Source organism: Ranitomeya variabilis, chromosome 4 (assembly GCF_051348905.1).
Source record: "Ranitomeya variabilis isolate aRanVar5 chromosome 4, aRanVar5.hap1, whole genome shotgun sequence".
Taxonomy (NCBI): domain Eukaryota; kingdom Metazoa; phylum Chordata; class Amphibia; order Anura; family Dendrobatidae; genus Ranitomeya; species Ranitomeya variabilis.
In genome coordinates, this window is record NC_135235.1 from 673,583,716 (window position 1) to 673,609,474 (window position 25,759).

Consider the following 25,759-nt stretch of genomic DNA (forward strand, 5'->3'; position numbering starts at 1 on the left):
CCTGTCCCGGATACAGCGGACAGTCCTGGATTTGGGTCTACCCCCAGCAGTCTCAGGCGTCTGCTGAATGTCCCTCACTGCCAGCGCCCCTCAGACAACTCCTCCTGCCGGGGGAGAAAAAGGAAATGGGCGTGGTCAGGGGTGTGGCCAGAATGTGCCTGGTCCGTCCCTCTACCTGGGAGGTGTCTGGATGTACGGCCATATGTATTACAGATTAGCCTTACTACCTTCCTACAGTGTGACCCCACTGTGATGTCAGCCCCGTCCTCCAGGTACAAGGGAGAAACTGATGGAACTATAAACTCTTCATTCCCCTAATGTCTGCGCTGTTCTGTCTCCTCAGGTCATCTGGCGGATACGACGAGAGAGATTATTATTATTATTATTATAATAAGATTATACAGAAGACGTCCATTACATTATACAGCATTGTTTTTGCTCTCGGGATTATCGGTAATGGATTAGTCATCTGGATTACCGGATTCAGGATGAAGAACACAATCAGTGCCGTGTGGTTCCTCCACCTGGCCATCGCGGACTTCCTGTGCTGCTCATCTCTCCTCCTGAGAATTGCTGACTGGGCTGCGCTTTCCTCAGACCCCCCAGATACTGCACGTTGTATAGTGAACTTTGTTCTGTTTAATGTGAACATGAGCGCCAGTGTTCTCCTCCTGACGGCCATGAGTACTGACCGCTGGGTGTCCGTCATGTGGCCATTCTGGGCCAAAGTCCATAGATCTCGTAACCTGGTGAGAATCAGTGCAGCGATCATCTGGGGGCTGAGCGTCACTGTGGCCGGTGCTGTGTATTACGTGCATGACTACCATGTAAGTTATCTAGGTGAATGGTGTATATATTATTATCCCATATCTCGTTATAACCGAGAAATACATCAGACCATTCACCTGATCAGATTCATTATAATGTGTGTGATCCCGTTTCTCATCATCGTCACCTCTTATGTCACCATTTTCTACAAACTTAGAAAAATTAAGAGATCCCAGAGATCTCCGAGATCCTCCAGGATCATCACCGCTGTTATATCGTGTTTCTTCATCTGCTGGTTTCCATATTACATCTGGCCACTAACACCCTGGTATTATGGAGGTTACATAACATTCTATATAGTACGCACTATCACTACCAGCCTGGCCTGCCTGAACAGCTGCCTGAATCCGATCATTTATGTGTTCCTGACAGCGGATTTCCAACACGGTTTCCTCAGCTCCATCCCCTCCAGGCTAGAAAGAGCCTTCGGTGACCATCCTAATGACCTGGGCAGAGAGCGAGGAGACGCAGGAAACGCTCGCACTACTGCTGTGTAATGGATATTCCTGGGACCTCCTCTATGTCACACCTCTTAACCCCTTGGAGACTGGGACATTTTTCCAGTTTTCTTCCTTTTTCCTTTCCATAAATCATAAAATGTTATTTTCCCATGAAGGACTGATTGTTGCAGGATGAAAAGTAATAATGAAAGTCTCCCTTCATGTTACCACATAATGTGCTGAAAAATGGGAGAAAAAATAATCCCAAGTGAAGTGAAATGGTGAAAAACAAATTGTAATTCCACCATAATAATAAAGTGACCCAATAGATCACATCAGTTAACCCCTTCACCACCTTGGGTGTTTCTGTTTTTTGCCCCATGACTTTGTTATTTTCCATCACTATGGCCGTGTCAGGGCTTGTGTTTTGCAGGACGAGTTGAACTTTTGATTGACACCATTGGTTTTGCCATATAATGTACTGAAAAATGAGAAAAAATCAAACTGCGGCCAAATGGCAAAAAAAACCTGACCTGCCATGATGATTCTCCAGGTCATTATGAGCATGCAGATACTAAACATGTACACCAGGTCGGACTGGCCCACCGGAACATTCCCCAGTGGGCCCAGGCACTGACATCTGCTGGCATACAGGGCCGGCAGCTGCTGAGGGCCCCCGCTGCCTCAGGGGCCCCAGCCAGTGGTGTGTCACTAATAGCGGCACGCCACCCAGCTGCTATGGGGCCTGTCAGGGGGTCTGCCCAGCGCCAGGAGCAGCGGAGGAGCAGCGGGTGACAGGAGGCAGGAGCCGGCTGCTGGCGAAAGCTTGTGCTTGTGCCCGCTGCTAAAGAGAAATGAGCTCATGGGCGTGGAGAGCAGTGAATATTCATTTCACTTTAATATCCTGCAGTGTCAGGTTAGAATGTGAGAGTGAGGGGGAGAGGCCGTCTCACAGCGCAGCACAGTTTAGATGGCGTGGGGGTCAGGAAGATGTCTGCAGCCCTCTCTGTGTCCCCTCCTACTCATCATGGCCGCTCCTAAACCACTGACCTGGGATCTGCACAAGTGAATCAGCAAGACCTGGTAAGTATACATATATATGTGTATCTGTGTGTACATGTACAGTATACAGTGTGTATATGTGTATATAGTATGTGTGTACATATATACAGTATATAGTATGATTGTGTATGTCTGCGGTGTTTAAATATACAAATATATAGTTGTGCTCAAAAGTTTACATACCCTGTCAGAATTTTTTCTTTCTTGGCCTTTTTTCAGAGAATATGATTGATAACACCAAAACCTTTTCTCCACTCATGGATAGTGGTTGGGTGAAGCCATTTATTGTCAAACTACTGTGTTTTCTCTTTATAAATCATAATGACAACCCAAAACATCCAAATGACCCTGATCACAAGTTCACATACCCCATTTCTTATTACCGTGTATTCCCCCTCTAACATCAATGACAGCTTGAAGTTCTGTATATGCATGTACATACAGTATACAGTGTGTGTGTATTTATTATATATGTATACTGCATGTGTGCATGTATGCAGTATATTGTGTAAATATATATGTATAAACCGTATATGTATGTGAGCATACTGTATATAAACTGTATGTTTCTGTGTGTATATAATTTATATATGTGTCTGTATACTGTATATATAGTATATAGTGTATGTTTCTATATGTATTAAGTATATATAATGTGTACATGTATAGTGTATATTTTTGTATATGTGCTGCATATATAGTTCTGTAATTGTAGAGTCACCATAATAGGGATCAGCAGTTAATGTCTAATGCCTGTGCTTTACATTAGGGCCTGTTCACACTGTCTTTACTGCGCCCGGTGGGTTCTGCCTGAATCCTGTATAGAGCCATAGATTGCAATGACAGGAAAGGAGTTCGCATGAATTCCAGGTGTTCTTTTTTTTTTCTGAATGTGTCCGTCTGTCCCAACAGCTACAGAAAAGTGGACACTAGAAGAAAAATACAAACTGAGACTCTAAGAAAATACATCAGACGGTCAATTTCAGAAAAAAGAAACAAATGGAATTCATTTATGTGAATCCTATTTTAGGGGGATTCAGGCAGAGCCCCCGGATGCACTGCAGAAGCTCAGTGTGAACAGGGCCTAATATACTATTGTGTGGAATAGTGCAGTCTATACTATTCCACGCTGTCCCAGTGCAGCAGCCAGACACAGACACCGTCCAGACACGGACACCGGCCAGACACGGACGCCGGCCAGACACGGACACCGGCCAGACACAGACAACGGCCAGATACGGACAGCGGCCAGATACGGACAGAGGCCAGACACGGACACCGGCCAGATACGGACACCTGCCAGACACGTACACCGGCCAGATATGGACACCGGCCTGACACGGACACCAGCCAGACACGGACACTGGCCAGACACGGACACTGGCCAGACACGGACACCGGCCAGACACAGACACTGGCCAGACACAGACAGAGGCCAGATACGGACAGCGACCAGACACGTACACCGGCCAGATACGGACACCTGCCAGACACGTACACCGGCCAGATACGGACAGTGGCCAGACACGGACACCAGCCTGACACGGACACCGGCCAGACATGGACACCAGCCAAATACGGACAGTGGCCAGACACGGACACCAACCAGACACGTACACCGGCCAGACACGGACACCGGCCAGATACGGACAGCAGCCAGACACCGACACCGGCCAGACACGGACACTGACCAGACACGGACAGCGGCCAGATACAGACAGCGGCCAGACACGGACAGCGGCCAGACACGGACACCGGCCAGACACGGACAGGGGCCAGACACAGACACGGACGCGGCCAGACATGGACACTGGCCAGACATGGACAGGGGCCAGACACAGACAAGAATGCCGACCAGACACAGACAGGGGCCAGACACAGACACCGGCCAGACACGGACACCGGCCAGACACAGACACGGACACCGGCCAGACACAGGCTAGACACGGACGCTGGCCAGACACAGACACTGGCCAGTGTCTGTGTCTGGCCCCTGTCCGTGTCTGGCCAGTGTCTGTGTCTGGCCGGCATCCGTGTCTGGCCTGTGTCTGGCCGGTGTCCGTGTCTGTGTCTGGCCGGTGTCCGTGTCTGGCCGGTGTCTGTGTCTGGCCGCTGTCCGTGTCTGGTCAGTGTCCATGTCTGGCCGGTGTCCGTGTCTGGCTGCTGTCCGTATCTGGCTTGTGTCCGTGTCTGGCCGGTGTCTGTGACTGGCCAGTGTCTGTGTCTGGCCGCTGTCCGTGTCTGGCCAGACACAGACACCGGCCAGAAGACACGTTTTTTATAAATCTGTTGCTGTGGTCTTTCAGCATTTGTTTCTGTCACGATATGGTATGAAATATCATATAAGTTTAGTTTCTCCTGTTAGCCCAGGCTGGGCTCAAACCCCCTTCCCTTTACTTCAGAGTTCAGCTCTCCTTGTCAATGTATGTGGGGGGAGTTTTATTGAAGATCGGAATTTACGACCGGCATAGCTGCGTTGGAAAGCTTTGCCAGCTAGAGCTGGATTAGAAATTTCCAGAATCCATGAAAGTCCTTTGTTCTGTTTTTGTAAGATATTAGGCAAACCATGTAAGATAGGAACATGAAAATATATATTCTTAATGTCCCTCGGAGCATCTATCCATCACACTAAACATGAGCTTCTAACTCCATCAGGTAAAGAGTTTGGATTTCTCTGTAATTATGCATCCCAAATAGGACATATTTGATCTAATTAGAATGCCCACATTAATACGAGATGAATGCTGGGTTTGTTAGGACTATGACATATTTTGTAGCGGAGTTATAGAAATTAGACAAATTTAAGGTTGCCATACTCAAACTGAAGAAAGGGGAGGGCGATCCTAACTCAACCCTTTCTGTGAGGTCACAGGCGGCAGCTATAAGTTTTTGGCCAGATTCCAGCAAGGGGAGTCTATCTGCTGGAGCCTATGTGAGCCTGAGGTGAAGAGCTGTTCCTACCCATGCATTGGGACAGATGGAAACTCCACTAGCCTGGTTGCCTGCAATGCTTTGAACACATGTAAGTGTTATTCTCATGTAATCCTTGTTTTCTTTTATATAATTACCTTGTACATATTTGCAATTGTCTCTTTTGTAACATGTTTGTAAAATATACCTTTTATAAACACTGCCTGAAAATCATTTGTGGGGTATAATATTTAATATACCAGATTCTTTCTCCATGCTCTAAAACGTACCCTAAGTCTCCTGAAGAGAATTACGCTACTGTGTTGGGTTAGCTTCGGACCCGTTTAATCGGAGCTGGTGGCAGCTTACCGTGCAGGCTTTTGGGCGCTGTAGCGACTGCGGCGTTGATAATTATTGTTCCTGCCTGAGTGGGAGTAGTTTATTGCGTCGCTGCAGCGTGCCCAATAGCCAGTACATAGCAGGCAGCCTTTCTGGTGACTAATGACCCTAGGTGCAGTACCTAATCTGACCTGAGAGTAAGGGGGGCGCCAGAGAGCTGCAAGGTTTAATTGGAACTGTAAGCGGGATATTCATAGATCCCTGCAGTTCATGGTATACTGAAGAGCAGTGGGATACCTAAAATAAGCCCCTGCTGTAAACAAGAGGTCAATAGCCTTGTGTGTGTTTTTTCATCACATCGTGGAGTGAAGGGATAACTAAGATAAGCCCCCCTGCACATGTGATAGCCGTCTGTTGGCCTAAAGTCACCCCGATCCGTGACGTAGGTGTGACGGTCACGGTGTGGATCCCTGACATATTGGTGAAAGCGGTCAGGGATTCGTGACAAATTGGTGGCAAGGCGGTGGGATATTAGAGCATTAGTGATTTGGTTTGAGTGATCATTCCTCTCACTAAAAACTTGCAAAGTTCTTGCGAGGACTCTGCGCAAATAAGTTTGGAGAACGAACTCAGTGTTTATTAGTCTTGAGACAATTGTGAACTGGTAATTATCCCCTCCCTTTCTCTTCGTTTTTCTATCCTATCTTTTATTTGGCAACCATGGTTGTGCTGGGAGAAACCTTTTATGAGCAGCAGACCAGAGACACCCTTGTTGCCTTATGCAAGTCACAGCACATTGACTTTGCAGGCAAAAACAAAGCCCAACTGGTCGCAGTTCTGGTCCAATGGGAAGCCGCTCTAGACCACTCTCAGAGCCCAGAGGCCGCAGAAGCCAGCACCAGCAAACAAGGTGCTGCAGCAGAGGTCCAACCACGGAATGCTGGCCCTATCAGCAATCAGGGTGAATTGGACCCCCACCTGCAGGTGGCCTTGAAAGAATTCCCCACTGACAACCATGAGGGACGTCGGCAGCTGATTCAGCAATACCGGCAGGAGGCCGAGTCCCGAGCCCAGCGGAAGGCTGAGAGAGCCGAGCGAGAGGCCCAGAGAGCCGAGCAAGAGGCCCAGGCCCAGCGAGCCGAGCGCCAAGCCCAGCGAGAACATGAACTGGAGATGCTCCGGCAGGGGGGAATGCCTTCCACCGCCCAGAGCCGTGAGCCCAGCAGCGCTCAGATGCCGAAGCCCCAGCCCGAGCACTTCCCTGTTATGGAAAAGGATGGGGACTTGGACACTTTTCTGCGGGCATTTGAGAAAGCCTGCAGACAGTACCAGCTGTCTGCACAAGAATGGGCACGATACCTGATGCCAGGGCTGAGAGGCAAAGCTCTGGAGGTGTTTGCTGCCCTTCCTCAAGAACAAGATGATGACTATAAGGCCATCAAGCAGGCTCTGATAGCCAAGTACCAGCTTACACCCAAGGTGTACCGTAGAAAGTTTCGGACCCTCCAACATGGCCCACACGACAGTTACAGTGATGTGGTGCATGGACTGGGGACCCACTTTAACCAGTGGACCCAAGGTCTGTCAGTGACCACCTTTGCACAGCTGCGAGACCTGATGATCAAAGACCAGTTCTTCCATCTTTGCCCAGCTCAGCTGCGACAGTTCGTGATGGACAGAGAACCCAAAGACGTGACGAAAGCAGCGCAGATTGCCGATGCCTATGAGGCCAATCGTAGATCGGAGGTGCGGAAGCCAGTTACCACCAGCTGGAGAGGGGGTAAGCCTGCAACCAATGTCAGTACCCCTGCCAGCCAACACACCAGAGGTCCTGTCCCCGTGGCCAACAGCACCAGACCTACCACCGAACTTCGCCAGTGTTACCACTGCAGGCAGCCTGGTCATATCAGTCCCAACTGTCCAGACAAGCAGAAGAACCCCTCATCCAAGGCCCCAGGGCCTAATGCAGCAGTTATTTTGGTGGGTGGTGTGGATGGGAGGGGGTGTGACAACGTACAGCACGTCACTGTGGGAGGTCATGTTGCTACAGGCCTCAAGGACACCGGGGCTGAACGAACCCTCATCCGAGCCGAACTGGCGGACCCTGAAGAAATCATTCCGGGGGAAACCATAACTGTCACTGGGATTGGGGGCATCAGCTGTCCCTTGCCAATGGCCCGGGTTTACATTGATTGGGGAGGCGGGAGCGGGGTGAAGGAAGTGGGGCTGTCTGATAATTTGCCCACTGATGTTTTGTTGGGGACTGATTTGGGGAGGTTGGTTGCATACTACGTCCCTGACACCACTCCCAAATCTGCTAATAAGGGTAACGTTAACCCTGATGATGATGATGATGGGAAATTGCATGTGTTACCTGACCATGCTTTATCTTATAATGATGCATCTGTTAACCATTTTTTCCCTAGGATTGATGGTGAAAATGTTGTACCTGTGCCAGCTGAACCTGATAATGATTTTTCTGTGAAAGTTGATGTGTCCATAGGTACCGGAGTGCTCAGCCACGTCGCTCTGCGGAGTGAGACGGCTGAGGAACCCCTGGCAGGGGCAAGTGTTGGTGCTACAGGAAATGGGGAGCAGCATGGGAACCGTGAGAAAGGTGATGCCCTGCAATTGACCAGTGCCACCGAGGAAGGTAACTGGCCCATAAGTAGCAATACCCCTGGAGTGTTGGGGGTGGATGGGAAGGTAGAGCCAATAGCAGCGTCGGCTGATGGGTCTGTAGAAAACCCCGGGGAGACAGCCTACGTAGCTGCTGTCACCCGCAGTCAGAGTGCCCGGAAGGCAGATAACTGTCTGCCTCCTGGACCCTCCTCAGTCATCAGTATGACTGAACCAGAGGTGGACCCGGAGCAGGTCCTAGAGGGCTCCCGTGGGGAAGGGACCCTGACATCGCTTCTGGCTTCCCCTAGCCAGGAGTTTCAGTCCGCTCTGCACACAGATGCGAGCCTAGAGAGTTTGAGACAACTCACCGGGACGCGCTTCTCCGAGACTGATAAGGAGAGGGTGTTCTGGGAAAGACAGCTGGTCGTCCCGCATTAATTCCGGGGTGAGTTGTTACGGATTGCCCATGAGATCCCGCTAGCTGGACACTTGGGGATCAGCAAAACTAAGGCCCGGCTGTCTCAACACTTCTATTGGCCTAAGATGGGGACAGATGTGTCAAACTACTGCCGCTCCTGTGTCACCTGTCAAAGAGTGGGGAAGGCGGGGCCTGCTATTAAGGCTCCCCTGATCCCTTTGCCAGTGATAGAGGAGCCTTTCCAGAGGATCGCGGTGGACATTGTGGGCCCGCTGGCCATCCCCAGCAGCTCTGGAAAGCAATACATCCTTACTGTGGTAGACTACGTTACCCGGTACCCAGAGGCAGTAGCTCTGTCGTCAACTAGGGCAGATAAGGTGGCGGATGCCCTGTTGGCTATGTTTTCACGTGTAGGGTTTCCCAGAGAAATGCTTACTGACCAAGGGACCCAATTTATGTCTCGCCTAGGGTTGAACGAAACGGGTCGTTCATTTTCATAAGTCGCCGACTTTTGGCAAAGTCGGCGTCTCATGAAACCCGACCCGATCCCTGTGCGGGGTCGGCCATGCGGTACGCGATCATGGCGCGAAAGTTGCGTTTCGTATGAAGCGATTAGCGCCATTTTTTCAGCCAATGAATGAGCGTGGGCAGAGTGATGACATAGGTGTTAGGGGAGTGAACGCCTATCGTCATGTTATCGCTTGTGCGCAGTAGGGATTTGGAATGTGCAATACGAAATTTTCTGTGCTGGGACGGGAGGAGGAGGAGGAGAAAAAAAAAATATATAAATTCCTTCATTGGGTTTCGTGTTTCGTCCGAAACCCGACTTTTAACGGTGGTCGGCCGATTTCACTCGACTCGACTTTTAAGACAGTCGGGTTTCACAAAACCCGACTCGACCCTAAAAAACTAAAGGTCGCTCAACCCTAGTCTCGCCTAATATAGGCTCTCTGTAAGAGAATGCAGGTGAAGCACCTGGTATCGAGTGCGTATCACCCACAGACCAATGGCTTGTGTGAACGCTTCAATGGTACCCTCAAACAGATGCTACGCATGCTGGTTGAGACACAAGGGAGCGACTGGGAGCGGTACCTCCCACACCTGCTATTCACTTTTTTCACAAGAAACATGTTATGTCCTTCCTGGGCACTGCAGGGTACTATAGGCGCTTTAGTAGTAGCACTATAGTAGCCTGGCAAAACCTTTGATGGACCTCACCAGGAAGAAGCTACCCCACATCGTCAACTGGACAGATGGCTGTGTGGGGGCCTTCCAGGCGTTGAAAACTGCACTGTGCAACGCCCCTGTATTGAAAGCAGTCGACAGCAGTCGACCATTCTTGGTACAGACTGACGCCAGCGAGTTTGGCCTCGGTGCTGTGCTCAGCCAGGTTGACTCGGAGGACCGAGAGCACCCCATGTTGTACCTGAGCCGGAAACTTTTGCCGAGGGAAATGGCCTACTCCACCATCGAGAAGGAGTGCCTGGCCATAGTCTGGGCCCTGCAGCGCTTGCAGCCCTACTTGTACGGTCGCACCTTCACTGTGGTGACCAACCATGACCCTCTGCGCTGGCTAAACGCCATGTGTGGAACCAACGGCAGGTTGCTACGCTGGAGCCTTGCCCTTCAGCAATTTGACTTCACCATTGAACACAAAGCGGGCAGGGAGCATGGGAATGCAGATGGACTGTCCCGCCAGGGTGAACCTACTGAGGTGCGCATGGAGGCATACCGAGAGGTTCTGCCTCCGTACCACACACCAAAAGGGGGAGGTGTCATGATATGGTATGAAATATCATATAAGTTTAGTTTCTCCTGTTAGCCCAGGCTGGGCTCAAACCCCCCTTCCCTTTACTTCAGAGTTCAGCTCTCCTTGTCAATGTATGTGGGGGGAGTTTTATTGAAGATCGGAATTTACGACCGGCATAGCTGCGTTGGAAAGCTTTGCCAGCTAGAGCTGGATTAGAAATTTCCAGAATCCATGAAAGTCCTTTGTTCTGTTTTTGTAAGATATTAGGCAAACCATGTAAGATAGGAACACGAAAATATATATTCTTAATGTCCCTCAGAGCATCTATCCATCACACTAAACATGAGCTTCTAACTCCATCAGGTAAAGAGTTTGGATTTCTCTGTAATTATGCATCCCAAATTGGACATATTTGATCTCATTAGAATGCCCATGTTCATACGAGATGAATGCTGGGTTTGTTAGGACTATGACATATTTTGTAGCGGAGTTATAGAAATTAGACAAATTTAAGGTTGCCTTACTCAAACTGAAGAAAGGGGAGGGCGATCCTAACTCAACCCTTTCTGTGAGGTCACAGGCGGCAGCTATCAGTTTTTGGCCAGACTCCAGCAAGGGGAGTCTATCTGCTGGAGCCTATGTGAGCCTGACGTGAAGAGCTGTTCCTAACCATGCATTGGGACAGATGGAAACTCCACTAGCCTGGTTGCCTGCAATGCTTTGAACACATGTAAGTGTTATTCTCATGTAATCCTTGTTTTCTTTTATATAATTACCTTGTACATATTTGCAATTGTCTCTTTTGTAACATCTTTGTAAAATATACCTTTTATAAACACTGCCTGAAAATCATTTGTGGGGTATAATATTTAATATACCAGATTCTTTCTCCATGCTCTAAAACGTACCCTAAGTCTCCTGAAGAGAATTACGCTGCTGTGTTGGGTTAGCTTCGGACCCGTTTAATCGGAGCTGGTGGCAGCTTACTGTGCAGGCTTTTGGGCGCTGTAGCGACTGCAGTGTTGATAATTATTGTTCCTGCCTGAGTGGGAGTAGTTTATTGCGTCGCTGCAGCGTGCCCAATAGCCAGTACATAGCAGGCAGCCTTTCTGGTGACTAATTACCCTAGGTGCAGTACCTAATCTGACCTGAGAGTAAGGGGGGCGCCAGAGAGCTGCAAGGTTTAATTGGAACTGTAAGCGGGATATTCATAGATCCCTACAGTTCATGGTATACTGAAGAGCAGTGGGATACCTAAAATAAGCCCCTGCTGTAAACAAGAGGTCAATAGCCTTGTGTGTGTTTTTTCATCACATTGTGGAGTGAAGGGACAACTAAGATAAGCCCCCCTACACATGTGATAGCCGTCTGTTGGCCTAAAGTCACCCCGATCCGTGACGTAGGGGTGACGGTCACGGTGTGGATCCCTGACATATTGGTGGAAGTGGTCAGGGGTTCTTGACAGTTTCCCTAGTCAAATGAATGGGAAACAAAACTGCAAGTGAAAAGGCTCCAGAAAAAGCAGAAAATTTCCTGCCAACACTGTAGATCGATCCGCAGCAAAAATGATGCATGTGAACAGTGTCTACAGGGGTTTTCTGAGAATGTAAAAATAATTAGCATGAACTGATAAATACTACGCGGCTCCAGCACTGATGCTCTGGGGGTCTCTGCCATACTTAGAAAGTAGTGGAAAGCTAGCACTCAATCAATGAAGTTCACGGTGCCAGTGAACGGGATATTGAATCCCACACATCATCAAGTTCCAAAAAATCACTGCACTCGTATGGTTTTCAAATGCATAAGTCCAAAAGTTTATTAAATTTATATCAGAGGAAAAAAGGTACTTGGCGAATTGACGTTTCGGCTAACCCGTAGCCTTGTTCACAAAATCGCTGTAACAAGTAGAAAATAAAACAATGTCACTCACAAATAGGTATATACATATTTACAATTGTACATAAAAGAAAGAAATCCATATCACAGTAATTCAATAGCCGATAGTTTGACATAGTCTGTAAAGATTAACGACTAGGGATCATATATTTCCAGGAGCAAAATGTAACATGAATTACTAGATACTTGAGGGAGTTGAGGAAAGGAGTTCATGTTGAATCTGGAGCACACAATTATGGAGGAAGAACATACCCTATTAGAACTGTATTGTGCACAAAGAAAGGACCCTTTACGTTTGGTGAGTCAAATAGAACGATGAAGAAGCATAACCTGAAAAGAACAATATAGCATAAGGAGGCAGTAGTGACATTAGGCCCACATCAGAAGGGGGCCTGCACCCCATACATATAAATATACAGTATAGTATCGACAATAATTGCATCTTTGTGGCCAGGTTATTATTGTCTCCACCCCAAATGGAGTAGTACGTCATAGCGATACTGACCTAGCAAGAGTGCTAGCGAAAATAAGCCAATGCACAAAAACCATATCAGCGGCTGGACCAAGACTTGTGGCTGCAATATATAGATATAAGAACAATGAGGCTCAATAGTGTGGACTGGTTGAAATGAGGGGTATACGGAACCATAGGAATACCTGTCCTGAGGGTGCAGTCAATACTGGATGTCAGCCTGTATCCGTTCTGTATGTTTTGCAGTGCCCCAGACGTAATTAGAGGGTATAGCGCTATGACGAAGAAAGAAGAGGGGGAGCAATTATAAGTGGGACCATGTCTCATGTGGGAAATGATATGAAGGCCCCATCCATCTATCCAAGGCATTACTAAGTACCTGTGTCACTATTTAATGCAGGGGACCACAGAAATTTTGGCCACTGGTGGTAAAGGTGTCTCCTCTGTATATTGGGAAATGCTGCCTGTAGATACAGGATCAATACACCTGTGTAAAAGGGATGATGGTGTAAGCTAAATGATTCTTAAGGATGATGGTATACTTATCAGATAAATGCGCTGTAGTCTCACGTCCTGGTCCTGTGTGCAGGAGAGGGGCAAGCGTTGGTGGCGTAGTGGAGGAAGCCGACACAGTCCTGTGTCACGGCGGTGAGGCAGCTCAGTGTGCTGAATGGCGCCCGGTGTTTTATCTGTATCCCCAGCCGGTCACATGACCGGAAGAGCAGGGGGACGCCGGCGCCTGCGCACTAGGGTTCCCTTACTCTGTGTGGGCAGGCAGGGCGGCGCCTGCGTATATCGTACCTATCAGAGTGCTGGTATACCACGCCTGTGTCCTTTCCCAGAGCTGGCGCCTGCGCACGAGCGATCTCTCCCTGTGTGCGGCCAGGCAAAACGGCGCCTGCGCATCACACCCGGCTGGGCGCTGGTTTACAGTGCCTGCGTTTGTCAGCTGATCGGGTTATGTATGTGTATAGGCCAGGAATCTGCGCACATAATAGTGTGGGGAATGCTTGTGTCTGAATATGGATGTATGACACTCGTGCATTATACCGTGTGGCACCACTGGTCTGTGCTAACATGCTGTGCATTATAAGGGCACATCAGCGCCTAATGTCCAGATGATTGGAAAAGGTGTCTAGGAAGAGTATGCTAAATGCAAATGGACCTTATCTAGGGGATCAGAGTAATGCCAACTCTAGAGGGCCCAAGGCTGCATGAGTGAACACATCATAGTCATAAACATACAGCAGATCACGTGAGGTACAGTACAATGACATACGTAATGGTAGGAGTCCAAACCTTAATGAAAAAAGTTCAAAGAAAAGAAATGAAATAAAAGTAATGAAATAAAAGTAAAGGAAAAGAAATGAACTCATGAAATGAAAAAAATTAATAAAATAAAAAATGAATAAAAATAATGAATAAAAATAATGATAATAAATGAAAAATCAAAAGCTGACAAGGAGGGACACACTTTTCGTGCTTGAGGATGAAAAATACTATGTAGTAAATTGGTAACAAAATGCAAACTAAAGAATATAAATGAAAAAATGAAAGAAAATTAAATGAAAAAAATATTTTTAAAAATGAAAAAATGAAAACGTAAAATGAAAAAACCATGTAAGGAAGCTTATAAAAGGACTAATAGGGTATGCATCTTACCCGCCACAACGCGTTTGTAATTGAAGACGGTTGTGCAAGTGGTCAGTTGGCCTATATAGGAGAAAAATCAGATTAGCCAGTCCATCTCGCGGTTTAGGCCTCGTGGGTGCAGGGTGTCGAGCGTGTGTATCCAAAAGGTTTCTCGCTGCTTTAATAATTTTATGTGATTCCCTCCTCGCCTAGGACGGGGAACTCGCTCCAAGACTTGAAACCTTAATTGTGCTACATTGTGGTTAGCTTCCTTGAAATGAAGAGGGAGGGGGAGCCATATTTTCCCACAGCGGATAGTTGATTTATGGTTAGAGATACGATCTCTAACCGCTTGGGTGGTCTCCCCCACATAAAGTAACCCGCAAGGGCACTTTATGATATATACCACAAAATTTGTTTCACAGGTGTAATAGTCCTTAATTCTATAGGATTTGCCTGTTCTTGGGTGTACTACTTCGCTGCCCTTAATTACGTTTGAGCAGCTCATGCAGCCCAAACACGGAAAAGTCCCCGTACGTTTTTGGCCGGAAAGTGTTCTATGTGTCACTGCTTTCTGTGTGCCTAAGTCTGCTCTGACGACCCTGTCCTTTATGTTCTTCGGCCTTCTAGTGCACATCAGGGCAGGTTCCTTAAACGTGGAAATGGTGGGGTAAGCTCTAGTTAAGAGTGGCCAATGTGCCCTGATCAGATTATGCACTCTACCCATTGTAGGGTGATGGCTATGCACAAATGGGAGTCTTGGGTTCTTTTTAGTTTTTATCCCATCCTCCATTTCATTAAGAACCCTGGTGGATTCGGTGTTAAGGAGGTCGACTGGGTAGTTGCGTGCTCTGAACTTGTTGGACATTTCCTGTAATCTGGTGGCCTTCAGGTCAGGATCGGAGACAATCCTAGACACCCTCTTGAATTGAGATCTTGGGAGACTATTTTTTGTGGATTTGGGGTGACAGCTGTTGCAGAGCAACAGGCTGTTACAATCAGTTGGTTTAGAATATAGATCCGTATTTAGGTTGCCCTGGGCGTTCTTAAGGACTTTGGTATCCAAAAACGTGACTTCACTCTCATGGTATGTGAGTGTGAACGTCAGTTCCGGTCGGGTGGTATTGATAGTGTCATAGAATTCCTGAAGGCTGGTGCGGGTCCCCTGCCAGATACAGAATATATCGTCGATATATCTGTACCAGATTAAAGCATTTTGTTGAAAAATGGGGTTAGCGTATACATGCTCCCTCTCAAAGTGGTCCATGTACAGATTAGCGTATGCAGGGGCCACATTGGACCCCATCGCAGTGCCGCATGTCTGCACATAGAAATCGTCTTCAAAGAGGAAGAAGTTTTCTCTGAGCACCAAGTTCAGAAGATCTATGCAGAGATCGTGTGAGTTCCTGTCTAGGCCTGCTTCCTGCAAAGTAAGTGAAACAGCTGTAATACCTCTATCATGTACGATCGAGGTATACAGGCTGTTGACGTCCAAGGTACATAGGAGGCTATCGGGAGGGATATTAGAGATGTTGCGAATTTTGGATAAAAAGTCACTGGTGTCAAGTATAAATGATCTGGTCAACCGAGTGTATGGTGCGTTGTGGCGGGTAAGATGCATACCCTATTAGTCCTTTTATAAGCTTCCTTACATGGTTTTTTCATTTTTTTCATTTTACGTTTTCATTTTTTCATTTTTAAAAATATTTTTTTCATTTAATTTTCTTTCATTTTTTCATTTATATTCTTTAGTTTGCATTTTGTTACCAATTTACTACATAGTATTTTTCATCCTCAAGCACGAAAAGTGTGTCCCTCCTTGTCAGCTTTTGATTTTTCATTTATTATCATTATTTTTATTCATTATTTTTATTCATTTTTTATTTTATTAATTTTTTTCATTTCATGAGTTCATTTCTTTTCCTTTACTTTTATTTCATTACTTTTATTTCATTTCTTTTCTTTGAACTTTTTTCATTAAGGTTTGGACTCCTACCATTACGTATGTCATTGTACTGTATCTCACGTGATCTGCTGTATGTTTATGACTATGATGTGTTCACTCATGCAGCCTTGGGCCCTCTAGAGTTGGCATTACTCTGATCCCCTAGATAAGGTCCATTTGCATTTAGCATACTCTTCCTAGACACCTTTTCCAATCATCTGGACATTAGGCGCTGATGTGCCCTTATAATGCACAGCATGTTAGCACAGACCAGTGGTGCCACACGGTATAATGCACGAGTGTCATACATCCATATTCAGACACAAGCATTCCCCACACTATTATGTGCGCAGATTCCTGGCCTATACACATACATAACCCGATCAGCTGACAAACGCAGGCACTGTAAACCAGCGCCCAGCCGGGTGTGATGCGCAGGCGCCGTTTTGCCTGGCCGCACACAGGGAGAGATCGCTCGTGCGCAGGCGCCAGCTCTGGGAAAGGACACAGGCGTGGTATACCAGCACTCTGATAGGTACGATATACGCAGGCGCCGCCCTGCCTGCCCACACAGAGTAAGGGAACCCTAGTGCGCAGGCGCCGGCGTCCCCCTGCTCTTCCGGTCATGTGACCGGCTGGGGATACAGATAAAACACCGGGCGCCATTCAGCACACTGAGCTGCCTCACCGCCGTGACACAGGACTGTGTCGGCTTCCTCCACTACGCCACCAACGCTTGCCCCTCTCCTGCACACAGGACCAGGACGTGAGACTACAGCGCATTTATCTGATAAGTATACCATCATCCTTAAGAATCATTTAGCTTACACCATCATCCCTTTTACACAGGTGTATTGATCCTGTATCTACAGGCAGCATTTCCCAATATACAGAGGAGACACCTTTACCACCAGTGGCCAAAATTTCTGTGGTCCCCTGCATTAAATAGTGACACAGGTACTTAGTAATGCCTTGGATAGATGGATGGGGCCTTCATATCATTTCCCACATGAGACATGGTCCCACTTATAATTGCTCCCCCTCTTCTTTCTTCGTCATAGCGCTATACCCTCTAATTACGTCTGGGGCACTGCAAAACATACAGAACGGATACAGGCTGACATCCAGTATTGACTGCACCCTCAGGACAGGTATTCCTATGGTTCCGTATACCCCTCATTTCAACCAGTCCACACTATTGAGCCTCATTGTTCTTATATCTATATATTGCAGCCACATGTCTTGGTCCAGCCGCTGATACGGTTTTTGTGCATTGGCTTATTTTCGCTAGCACTCTTGCTAGGTCAGTATCGCTATGACGTACTACTCCATTTGGGGTGGAGACAATAATAACCTGGCCACAAAGATGCAATTATTGTCGATACTATACTGTATATTTATATGTATTGGGTGCAGGCCCCCTTCTGATGTGGGCCTAATGTCACTACTGCCTCCTTATGCTATATTGTTCTTTTCAGGTTATGCTTCTTCATCGTTCTATTTGACTCACCAAACGTAAAGGGTCCTTTCTTTGTGCACAATACAGTTCTAATAGGGTATGTTCTTCCTCCATAATTGTGTGCTCCAGATTCAACATGAACTCCTTTCCTCAACTCCCTCAAGTATCTAGTAATTCATGTTACATTTTGCTCCTGGAAATATATGATCCCTAGTCGTTAATCTTTACAGACTATGTCAAACTATCGGCTATTGAATTACTGTGATATGGATTTCTTTCTTTTATGTACAATTGTAAATATGTATATACCTACTTGTGAGTGACATTGTTTTATTTTCTACTTGTTACAGCGATTTTGTGAACAAGGCTACGGGTTAGCCGAAACGTCAATTCGCCAAGTACCTTTTTTCCTCTGATATAAATTTAATAAACTTTTGGAATTATGCATTTGAAAACCATACGAGTGCAGTGATTCTGCCATACTTAGCACTGGGCTGCAGTGGTCTTGAGGCTTCAGGGGTCTTCGCTAGTCTTAGCAATGGGATGCAGTGGTCTTGTGGCTCCGGGGGTCTCTGCCAGTCTCAGCACTGGGCTGCAAGAGTCTTGTGGCTTCAGGGGTGTCACGAACCCCTGACCGCTTTCACCAATATGTCAGGGATTCACACCGTGACCGTCACCCCTACTGTTGTGAATTATATTTCTTGGCTCCCTCTTGTGGTCACTAGTGGTATTTCACTTGGATCATCTTTCTCCAGGTTGGTACTCACCTGGTTCGTTAGGCCTTGGGTGTTCCTATTTAGACTTCCTGGAAACTCAGTCTAGTGCCTGGAATCGATGTAGTCAGTCTATGTCTGTTTGCTCCTGACTCCTGGTCTCCTGATTTTTGCAAGATAAGCTAAGTCCTGCTTTCTTATTTTTGTTTATTCGCATTGCTTCTATTTTTATCCAGCTTGTTAATAATGTGATTCCTGATTTTTGCTGGAAGCTCTAGGGGGCTGATATTCTCCCCCCACACCGTTAGTCGGTACGGGGGTTCTTGGATATTCAGCGTGGATATTTTAGTAGGGTTTTTTGCTGACCGCATAAGTCCTCTTCCTATTTTCTGCTATTAATTAGTGGGCCTCTCTTTGCTAAATCTAGTTCATACTTACGTTTGTCTTTTCTTCTTACCTCACCGTTATTATTTGTTGGGGGCTTGTATTATAACTTTGGGGTCCTTTCTCTTGAGGCAAGTGAGGTCTTATTTTCTCTGAAAGGGTTAGTTAGTTCTCCGGCTGGTGCGAGACGTCTAGAATCAACGTAGGCTACTTCTAGTTGTTGTGCTAGGATCAGGTATATGGTCAGCCAAGTTACCACCTCCCTATGAGCTGGTTTTTGTGTTTGCGGACTTAGCTTGAACTTCTGAGATCCTCTACCACTAGGATCATAACAGTATTCCAGGCCAAAAAGTGAATATTTAATGCATTGCAGAAGCGGGATTAAAAGAAAAGAAGTTCTGAGTTGTTTTTTTTTGTTTTTTTTTCTTCTTCCCCTTTTTCCTCTGAGTGGCTTGAAGCTCTGCTGCAGACATGAATGTTCAGACTCTGATTACTAGTGTGGATCAGCTTGCTGCACGAGTGCAGGGCATTCAGGATTTTGTTACTAGTAGTCCTATGTCAGAGCCTAAGATACCTATTCCTGAGCTTTTCTCTGGTGATCGATTTAAATTTAGGAATTTTAGGAATAATTGTAAATTGTTTCTATCTTTGAGACCGCGTTCGTCTGGAGACTCAGCTCAGCAAGTTAAAATTGTTATCTCTTTCTTGCTGGGCGACCCTCAGGATTGGGCTTTTTCATTGGCGCCAGGAGATCCGGCATTGACAAATATTGATGCGTTTTTTCTGGCGCTCGGATTGCTTTATGAGGAGCCCAATCTTGAAATTCAGGCAGAAAAAGCGTTGCTGGCTATCTCTCAGGGCCAGGATGAGGCTGAAGTGTATTGCCAAAAATTTCGGAAATGGTCCGTGCTTACTCAATGGAATGAGTGTGCTCTGGCCGCAAATTTCAGAAATGGCCTTTCTGAAGCCATTAAGAATGTGATGGTGGGTTTTCCCATTCCTACAAATCTGAGTGATTCTATGGCTCTGGCCATTCAGATAGATCGGCGTTTGCGGGAGCGCAAATCTGCTAATCCTCTGGCAGTGTTGTCTGAACAGACACCTGACTCAGTGTTATGTGATAGAAATCAGACTAGAACTGAACGACAAAATCATAGACGTCAGAATGGGTTGTGTTTTTACTGTGGTGATTCTACACATGTTATCTCAGCATGCTCTAAACGCCTAACAAAGATGGTTAGTCCTGTCGCCATTGTAATTTGCATCCTAAGTTTATTTTGTCTGTAACTCTAATTTGCTCATTGTCTTCCTACCCTGTTATGGCATTTGTGGATTCAGGTGCTGCCCTGAGTCTTATGGACTTGTCGTTTGCCAAGCGCTGTGGTTTTGTCCTGGAGCCTTTAAAAAATCCCATTCCTCTTAGAGGAATTGATGCTACGCCATTGGCGGAGAATAAACCGCAGTATTGGACACAAGTGACCATGTGCATGACTCCGGAACATCGGGAGGTGATTCGTTTTCTTGTTCTGCATAAAATGCATGATTTGGTCGTTTTAGGTCTGCCATGGTTACAGACCCATAATCCAGTCTTGGATTGGAAGGCAATGTCTGTGTCAAGTTGGGGTTGTCAGGGAATTCATTGCGATTCCCCGTCGGTGTCTATTGCTTCTTCTACTCCTTCTGAAGTTCCGGAGTATTTGTTGGACTATGAGTATGTATTTAGTGAGTCCAGGTCCAGTGCCCTTCCTCCTCATAGGGACTGCGACTGCGCTATAGATTTGATTCCTGGTAGTAAATTTCCTAAGGGACGATTATTTAATCTATCTGTACCTGAACATGCCGCAATGCGTTCTTATATAAAGGAGTCTTTGGAGAAGGGACATATTCGTCCATCCTCTTCCCCTCTTGGTGCGGGATTCTTTTTTGTAGCCAAAAAAGACGGGTCTTTGAGACCTTGTATAGACTATCGGCTTCTGAATAAAATCACGGTCAAATTTCAGTATCCTTTGCCACTATTGTCGGACTTGTTTGCTCGGATTAAGGGTGCCAAGTGGTTCACCAGGATAGATCTTCGTGGTGCGTACAACCTTGTGCGCATTAAGCAGGGAGATGAATGGAAAACTGCGTTTAATACGCCCGAAGGTCATTTTGAGAACTTGGTGATGCCTTTTGGGCTCTCTAATGCTCCTTCAGTGTTTCAGTCCTTTATGCATGACATCTTCCGGAAGTATCTAGATAAATTTATGATTGTTTATCTGGATGATATTCTGGTTTTTTCTGATGATTGGGATTCTCATGTAAAGCAGGTCAGGATGGTGTTTCAGGTTTTGCGTGATAATGCTTTGTTTGTGAAGGGCTCAAAGTGTCTCTTTGGAGTGCAGAAGGTTTCCTTTCTGGGTTTCATTTTCTCCCCTTCTACAGTGGAGATGGACCCAGTCAAGGTCCGAGCTATTCATGATTGGACTCAACCCACGTCTGTTAAGAGTCTTCAGAAGTTCTTGGGTTTTGCTAATTTCTACCGTCGTTTTATTGCTAATTTTTCTAGCGTTGTTAAACCTTTGACGGATATGACCAAGAAAGGTTCTGATGTGGCTAATTGGGCTCCGGCAGCCGTGGAGGCTTTCCGGGAGCTGAAGCCCCGGTTTACTTCGGCACCTGTTTTGTGCCAGCCTGATGTCTCACTTCCCTTTCAGGTTGAAGTGGACGCTTCTGAGATCGGTGCAGGGGCTGTTTTGTCGCAGAAAGGCTCTGGTTGCTCTGTGATGAGACCTTGTGCTTTTTTTTCTAGGAAATTTTCGCCTGCGGAGCGGAACTATGATGTTGGTAATCGGGAGTTGTTGGCCATGAAGTGGGCTTTTGAGGAGTGGCGTCATTGGCTCGAGGGAGCTAAGCATCGTGTGGTGGTCTTGACTGATCACAAAAATTTGATGTATCTCGAGTCTGCTAAGCGCCTGAATCCTAGACAGGCTCGTTGGTCGTTGTTTTTCTCCCGTTTTGACTTTGTGGTCTCATACCTGCCTGGTTCGAAGAATGTGAAGGCTGATGCTCTTTCTAGGAGTTTTGTGCCTGACTCTCCGGGAGTTTCAGAGCCAGCTGGTATTCTTAAAGAGGGAGTGATCTTGTCGGCCATTTCTCCTGATTTGCGACGTGTGTTGCAGAGATTTCAGGCTGGTAGACCTGACCCTTGCCCACCTGATAGACTGTTTGTTCCTGATAAATGGACCAGCAGAGTTATCTCCGAGGTTCATTCCTCAGTGTTGGCAGGGCATCCTGGGATTTTTGGTACCAGAGATTTGGTAGCTAGGTCCTGTCAAGATCACACTCAGTCGGAGCAGCATTTGGAAGTGGGGAATCACCAGAAATAATATACAAGACACGTCTCGTATAGTATATCACTGGGAAGCCTCTGAAAGCACGCCTGCCTTCAAGGTGCTATCCCTTCTTTATATAGTTGTATCGGTAGGTTCAGTGGTTATACAAGTTTTGCATGTTTAAACAAAGAGACAAAACAGGAAAGAAAGAAAAAACAGTTTTGTGGGTGGCAGTTTCACAACAAACAGTACAAAGGCAATTCCACAGACAAGAAAAACAGGATTTCATACTATAGCTAAAATGTCCTTGAATGGACAGGTCAATATTTATCACAAATTCTTTTTAAAATGTTTCATTGAGGTAACCATTTTTGTTCTGCTCTTCACAATCCCCCCTTTGACATATTCCATTCAAAACCTTGTCATATAGACGATTATTTTAGTCATTCTTTTTGTGATATTGCAAAAAAAAAAACTTTATATTCTCGCATCCATTACACAAAATTTATTTGTGCATACCGAGATACCCTTGAGTACAACCTTGAATAATACATATATAATTACAATAACTATAACTATGTATTAGGCTTTGCATAATCCCGGTAACCCACCCACCGATTCCCCTGAACCAATTGGCCGGGTTAAGAAAGGAAAAGGTATCTGACCACCAGCTATCCTTATTTTGGTCATTGTCTTTGTCATACTGATCCCTGAGTCGTTGTATGTCTTCTGATTTAAATCTCATACTCATAGTACTATTCGGGTCTATATAATGACAGCAGGTGGGTCCGATGATTTGACACATACCCCCTTGTGAGGCAGTTAGGTAATCCAATACCAGGGTATGTTGGTTAGTGACTATTATAAGCTGATTCTGTACAGCTATACTAGTATTTAATATGTCCAATATATCCCAAATCTGGTCATCTAGATAATCCGTGGCTCTAACTAATTTATCCCACATCTGTGTTAACATAGGATAAATAAAAATGGTACTAGCAATTTTGTTGGGAATTCCCATTTGTACTATATGCGGCCTCCCCGAGGGACGTGGTGAGTTATCTGCAGCTCTTTTATACAATGTGTGCTTGGGCACGGCTTGCATATTCACTTGTTTATTTGAAATTATGAAAGTAGCCGGGGTTAGGCGTCCTAATGTACAAGTACCCTTTATACCTACGGGAAGCCATTTATATGCTCCTTCTCCGCATATCCAAAATGTACCCTCAGGCAGATCCCACAAAGCTGAGTGCTGCAATACCAATCTGTGAGCCAAATCCACAAAACTAGATACATTCTGAAGCATACACCAAGAGGGTTTTTGTCCCAAGGGGCTACAGTACCCGGCTGCGGGATTCCCACATACATGCATTCCGTTGAGGTTAACATTATTAACATCAATATCATGAGTCTTATACTGCTTTTTTGCAATGGCTTGCATGTATCCATGATGCCTTTCCTTCAAGCTTGACTGCTGTTGGAGTTGTTAACAGGACTTGGAAAGGTCCGTCAAATCTCGGTTCCAGAGTCTTTCTGGTGTGTCTTTTCACGTAGATTTGATCACCAGGTTCCAACTTGTGGCCTCCTTCGAGATTTTCTGGATCTGGAAGGGAAGCAAAAACTTGCGAATGCACTTTAGTTAAACGTTTTTGTAATTCTTGTACATAAGCAGTTAAAGTCTCAGTATTCAACATCAGTTGTTGTGGAAAATAACAACCCAAATTTGCTGCTCTACCAAAAAGAATCTCATGTGGTGACAGCTTAGCCTTCCCCCTTGGGGCGTTTCGGATGGAATACAGGGCAAGTGGTAGACACTCGGTCCAAGGCTTTCCTGTTTCTGCCATGGCCTTCTGGATTTTTAATTTTATTGTTCCATTTAATCTTTCCACTTTACCTGAACTCTGTGGGTGATACGGAGTGTGAAACTGGTTTTCTACTCCCAACATTTTCATAACATTCTGGAATATTTCTCCAGTAAAATGGGTACCTCTATCTGACTCGATCACCTCAGGCATGCCGTAACGGGGTATCAGTTCATGTGCTATTTTAATGGCAGTAATTTTTGCTGAGGCTTTACGAACTGGATAAGCCTCTGGCCACCCTGAGAACATGTCCACACACACAAGCACATATTTGTATCCATTGTACCTAGGAAGTTGGATGTAGTCGATCTGGAGTCTTTGAAAGGGATACAGTGGTCTTACATGATGCTTGGTTGGGGTTTTAATGGTCTGACCTGGATTGTGTGCCAGGCATATAGCGCATGCAGCAGACATGTTCCGAGCAAAATTACCAAAGCCTGGAGCCAACCACCTTTCTTTTACCTTGAGCGTCATACCATTTGCCGACACAAGCGTGGGTAGGTGGAGGTCACTTGCCACTGCGGGGTACCAGGCTCTGGGTAAACACAACAAAGTTCCTTTTTTCCATAATCCTTGCTGATCTTCTGCCCCTTTTTTCTGCCACTGCCCTCGTTCTTCGTCGTCTACCTGTTTCTGAGCTTCCTTCAATCTCTCCTCATCATCTTCAGAGCTATCTAGTGTGTGGGCATGATGTAAGGGTTTACGTGCTGCCTGTTTTGCTGCCTTGTCGGCTTTATCATTACCCCTGGCTTCCTCGGTGTCGAGTCTCACATGTGCAGCTACCTTTATCACCGCTATTTCTTTAGTTTCTTGTGCTGCCTCCAGAATCTGTCTAATGAGGGAGGCACGTTTAACAGGTTGGCCTGAAGCAGTCATATAACCTCTGGCTCTCCATATTACGCCAAAATCGAAAATAATGCCATGTGCATATCTAGAATCAGTGTATATGTTTGCTGTCTGATCTTTGGCTATTTTTAGAGCTTCAACCAATGCCGTAAGTTCTGCTTCTTGTGCAGACTGATTAGCAGGGAGAGGTTCTGCTTTCAGCACTTCATGCTGAGTTACTACCGCATAACCTGTATGAAATTGTCCATTCATATCTGCATATCTACTGCCATCTATGAAAAGTTCAAATGTAGCATTACAGAGTGGCTTGTCACGTACATTACATAAGCCCTGAGTCTCTTGTTCCATTAATTGTACACAATCATGCATTGACTTTGATGGGTCAAAGGAGTTGGAGAGTGCAGTTTCCTCAGGTATGGTAAACAAACAAACAAAGTCAGTTTTACAGCTGAACTTCAAAGCTTAGGTGAACACACACTTCCCTACCTATCTTAGTTCAAGCAACAAATCAGAGCATCCATGGATGTGACTCTATTATCCTGTGATCTGTGTTACTCTTATCATTATGAATTCTATGGAAACCTGGAGTTAAAAACCACAGGGGGTCTGATAGAAAACAGCAAAAAAAAAAAAAAAAAAAAACAACAACTAACAAATCCTATTATCATTGCAATCACATTGCACCTCAGATAAGGCCCTTCTGCCTCCTGTCTAAACCACACTGGTCTAACAATTCATTTCAATAACAAAAGAGCAAACTTAGCAAATAGAAGAAGAATAAAAGGAGCTAAAACAAAACAAAGAATGAAAGACCAGAGACCAGATAGAAACTCTATAATCTGAGTTTACATCAAGACCTCACTATCCTCC

At 46.0% G+C, this 25,759-nt stretch overlaps 1 protein-coding gene across 1 annotated transcript; it reads left to right on the forward strand.

The window, feature by feature from the left end:
- Positions 1-317: 317 nt before the first annotated feature.
- Positions 318-1,609, forward strand: LOC143768205 (C3a anaphylatoxin chemotactic receptor-like). The gene has a single exon (XM_077256898.1). It carries the CDS (start codon positions 318-320, stop codon positions 1,323-1,325), a length of 1,008 nt encoding a protein of 335 aa, XP_077113013.1. The 3' UTR covers positions 1,326-1,609.
- Positions 1,610-25,759: the final 24,150 nt, after the last annotated feature.

What these genes read in the sequence shown, in the direction of transcription:
- LOC143768205 (XM_077256898.1), top strand. Translation starts at nt 318, where the DNA reads ATGTCTGCGCTGTTCTGTCTCCTCAGGTCATCTGGCGGATACGACGAG.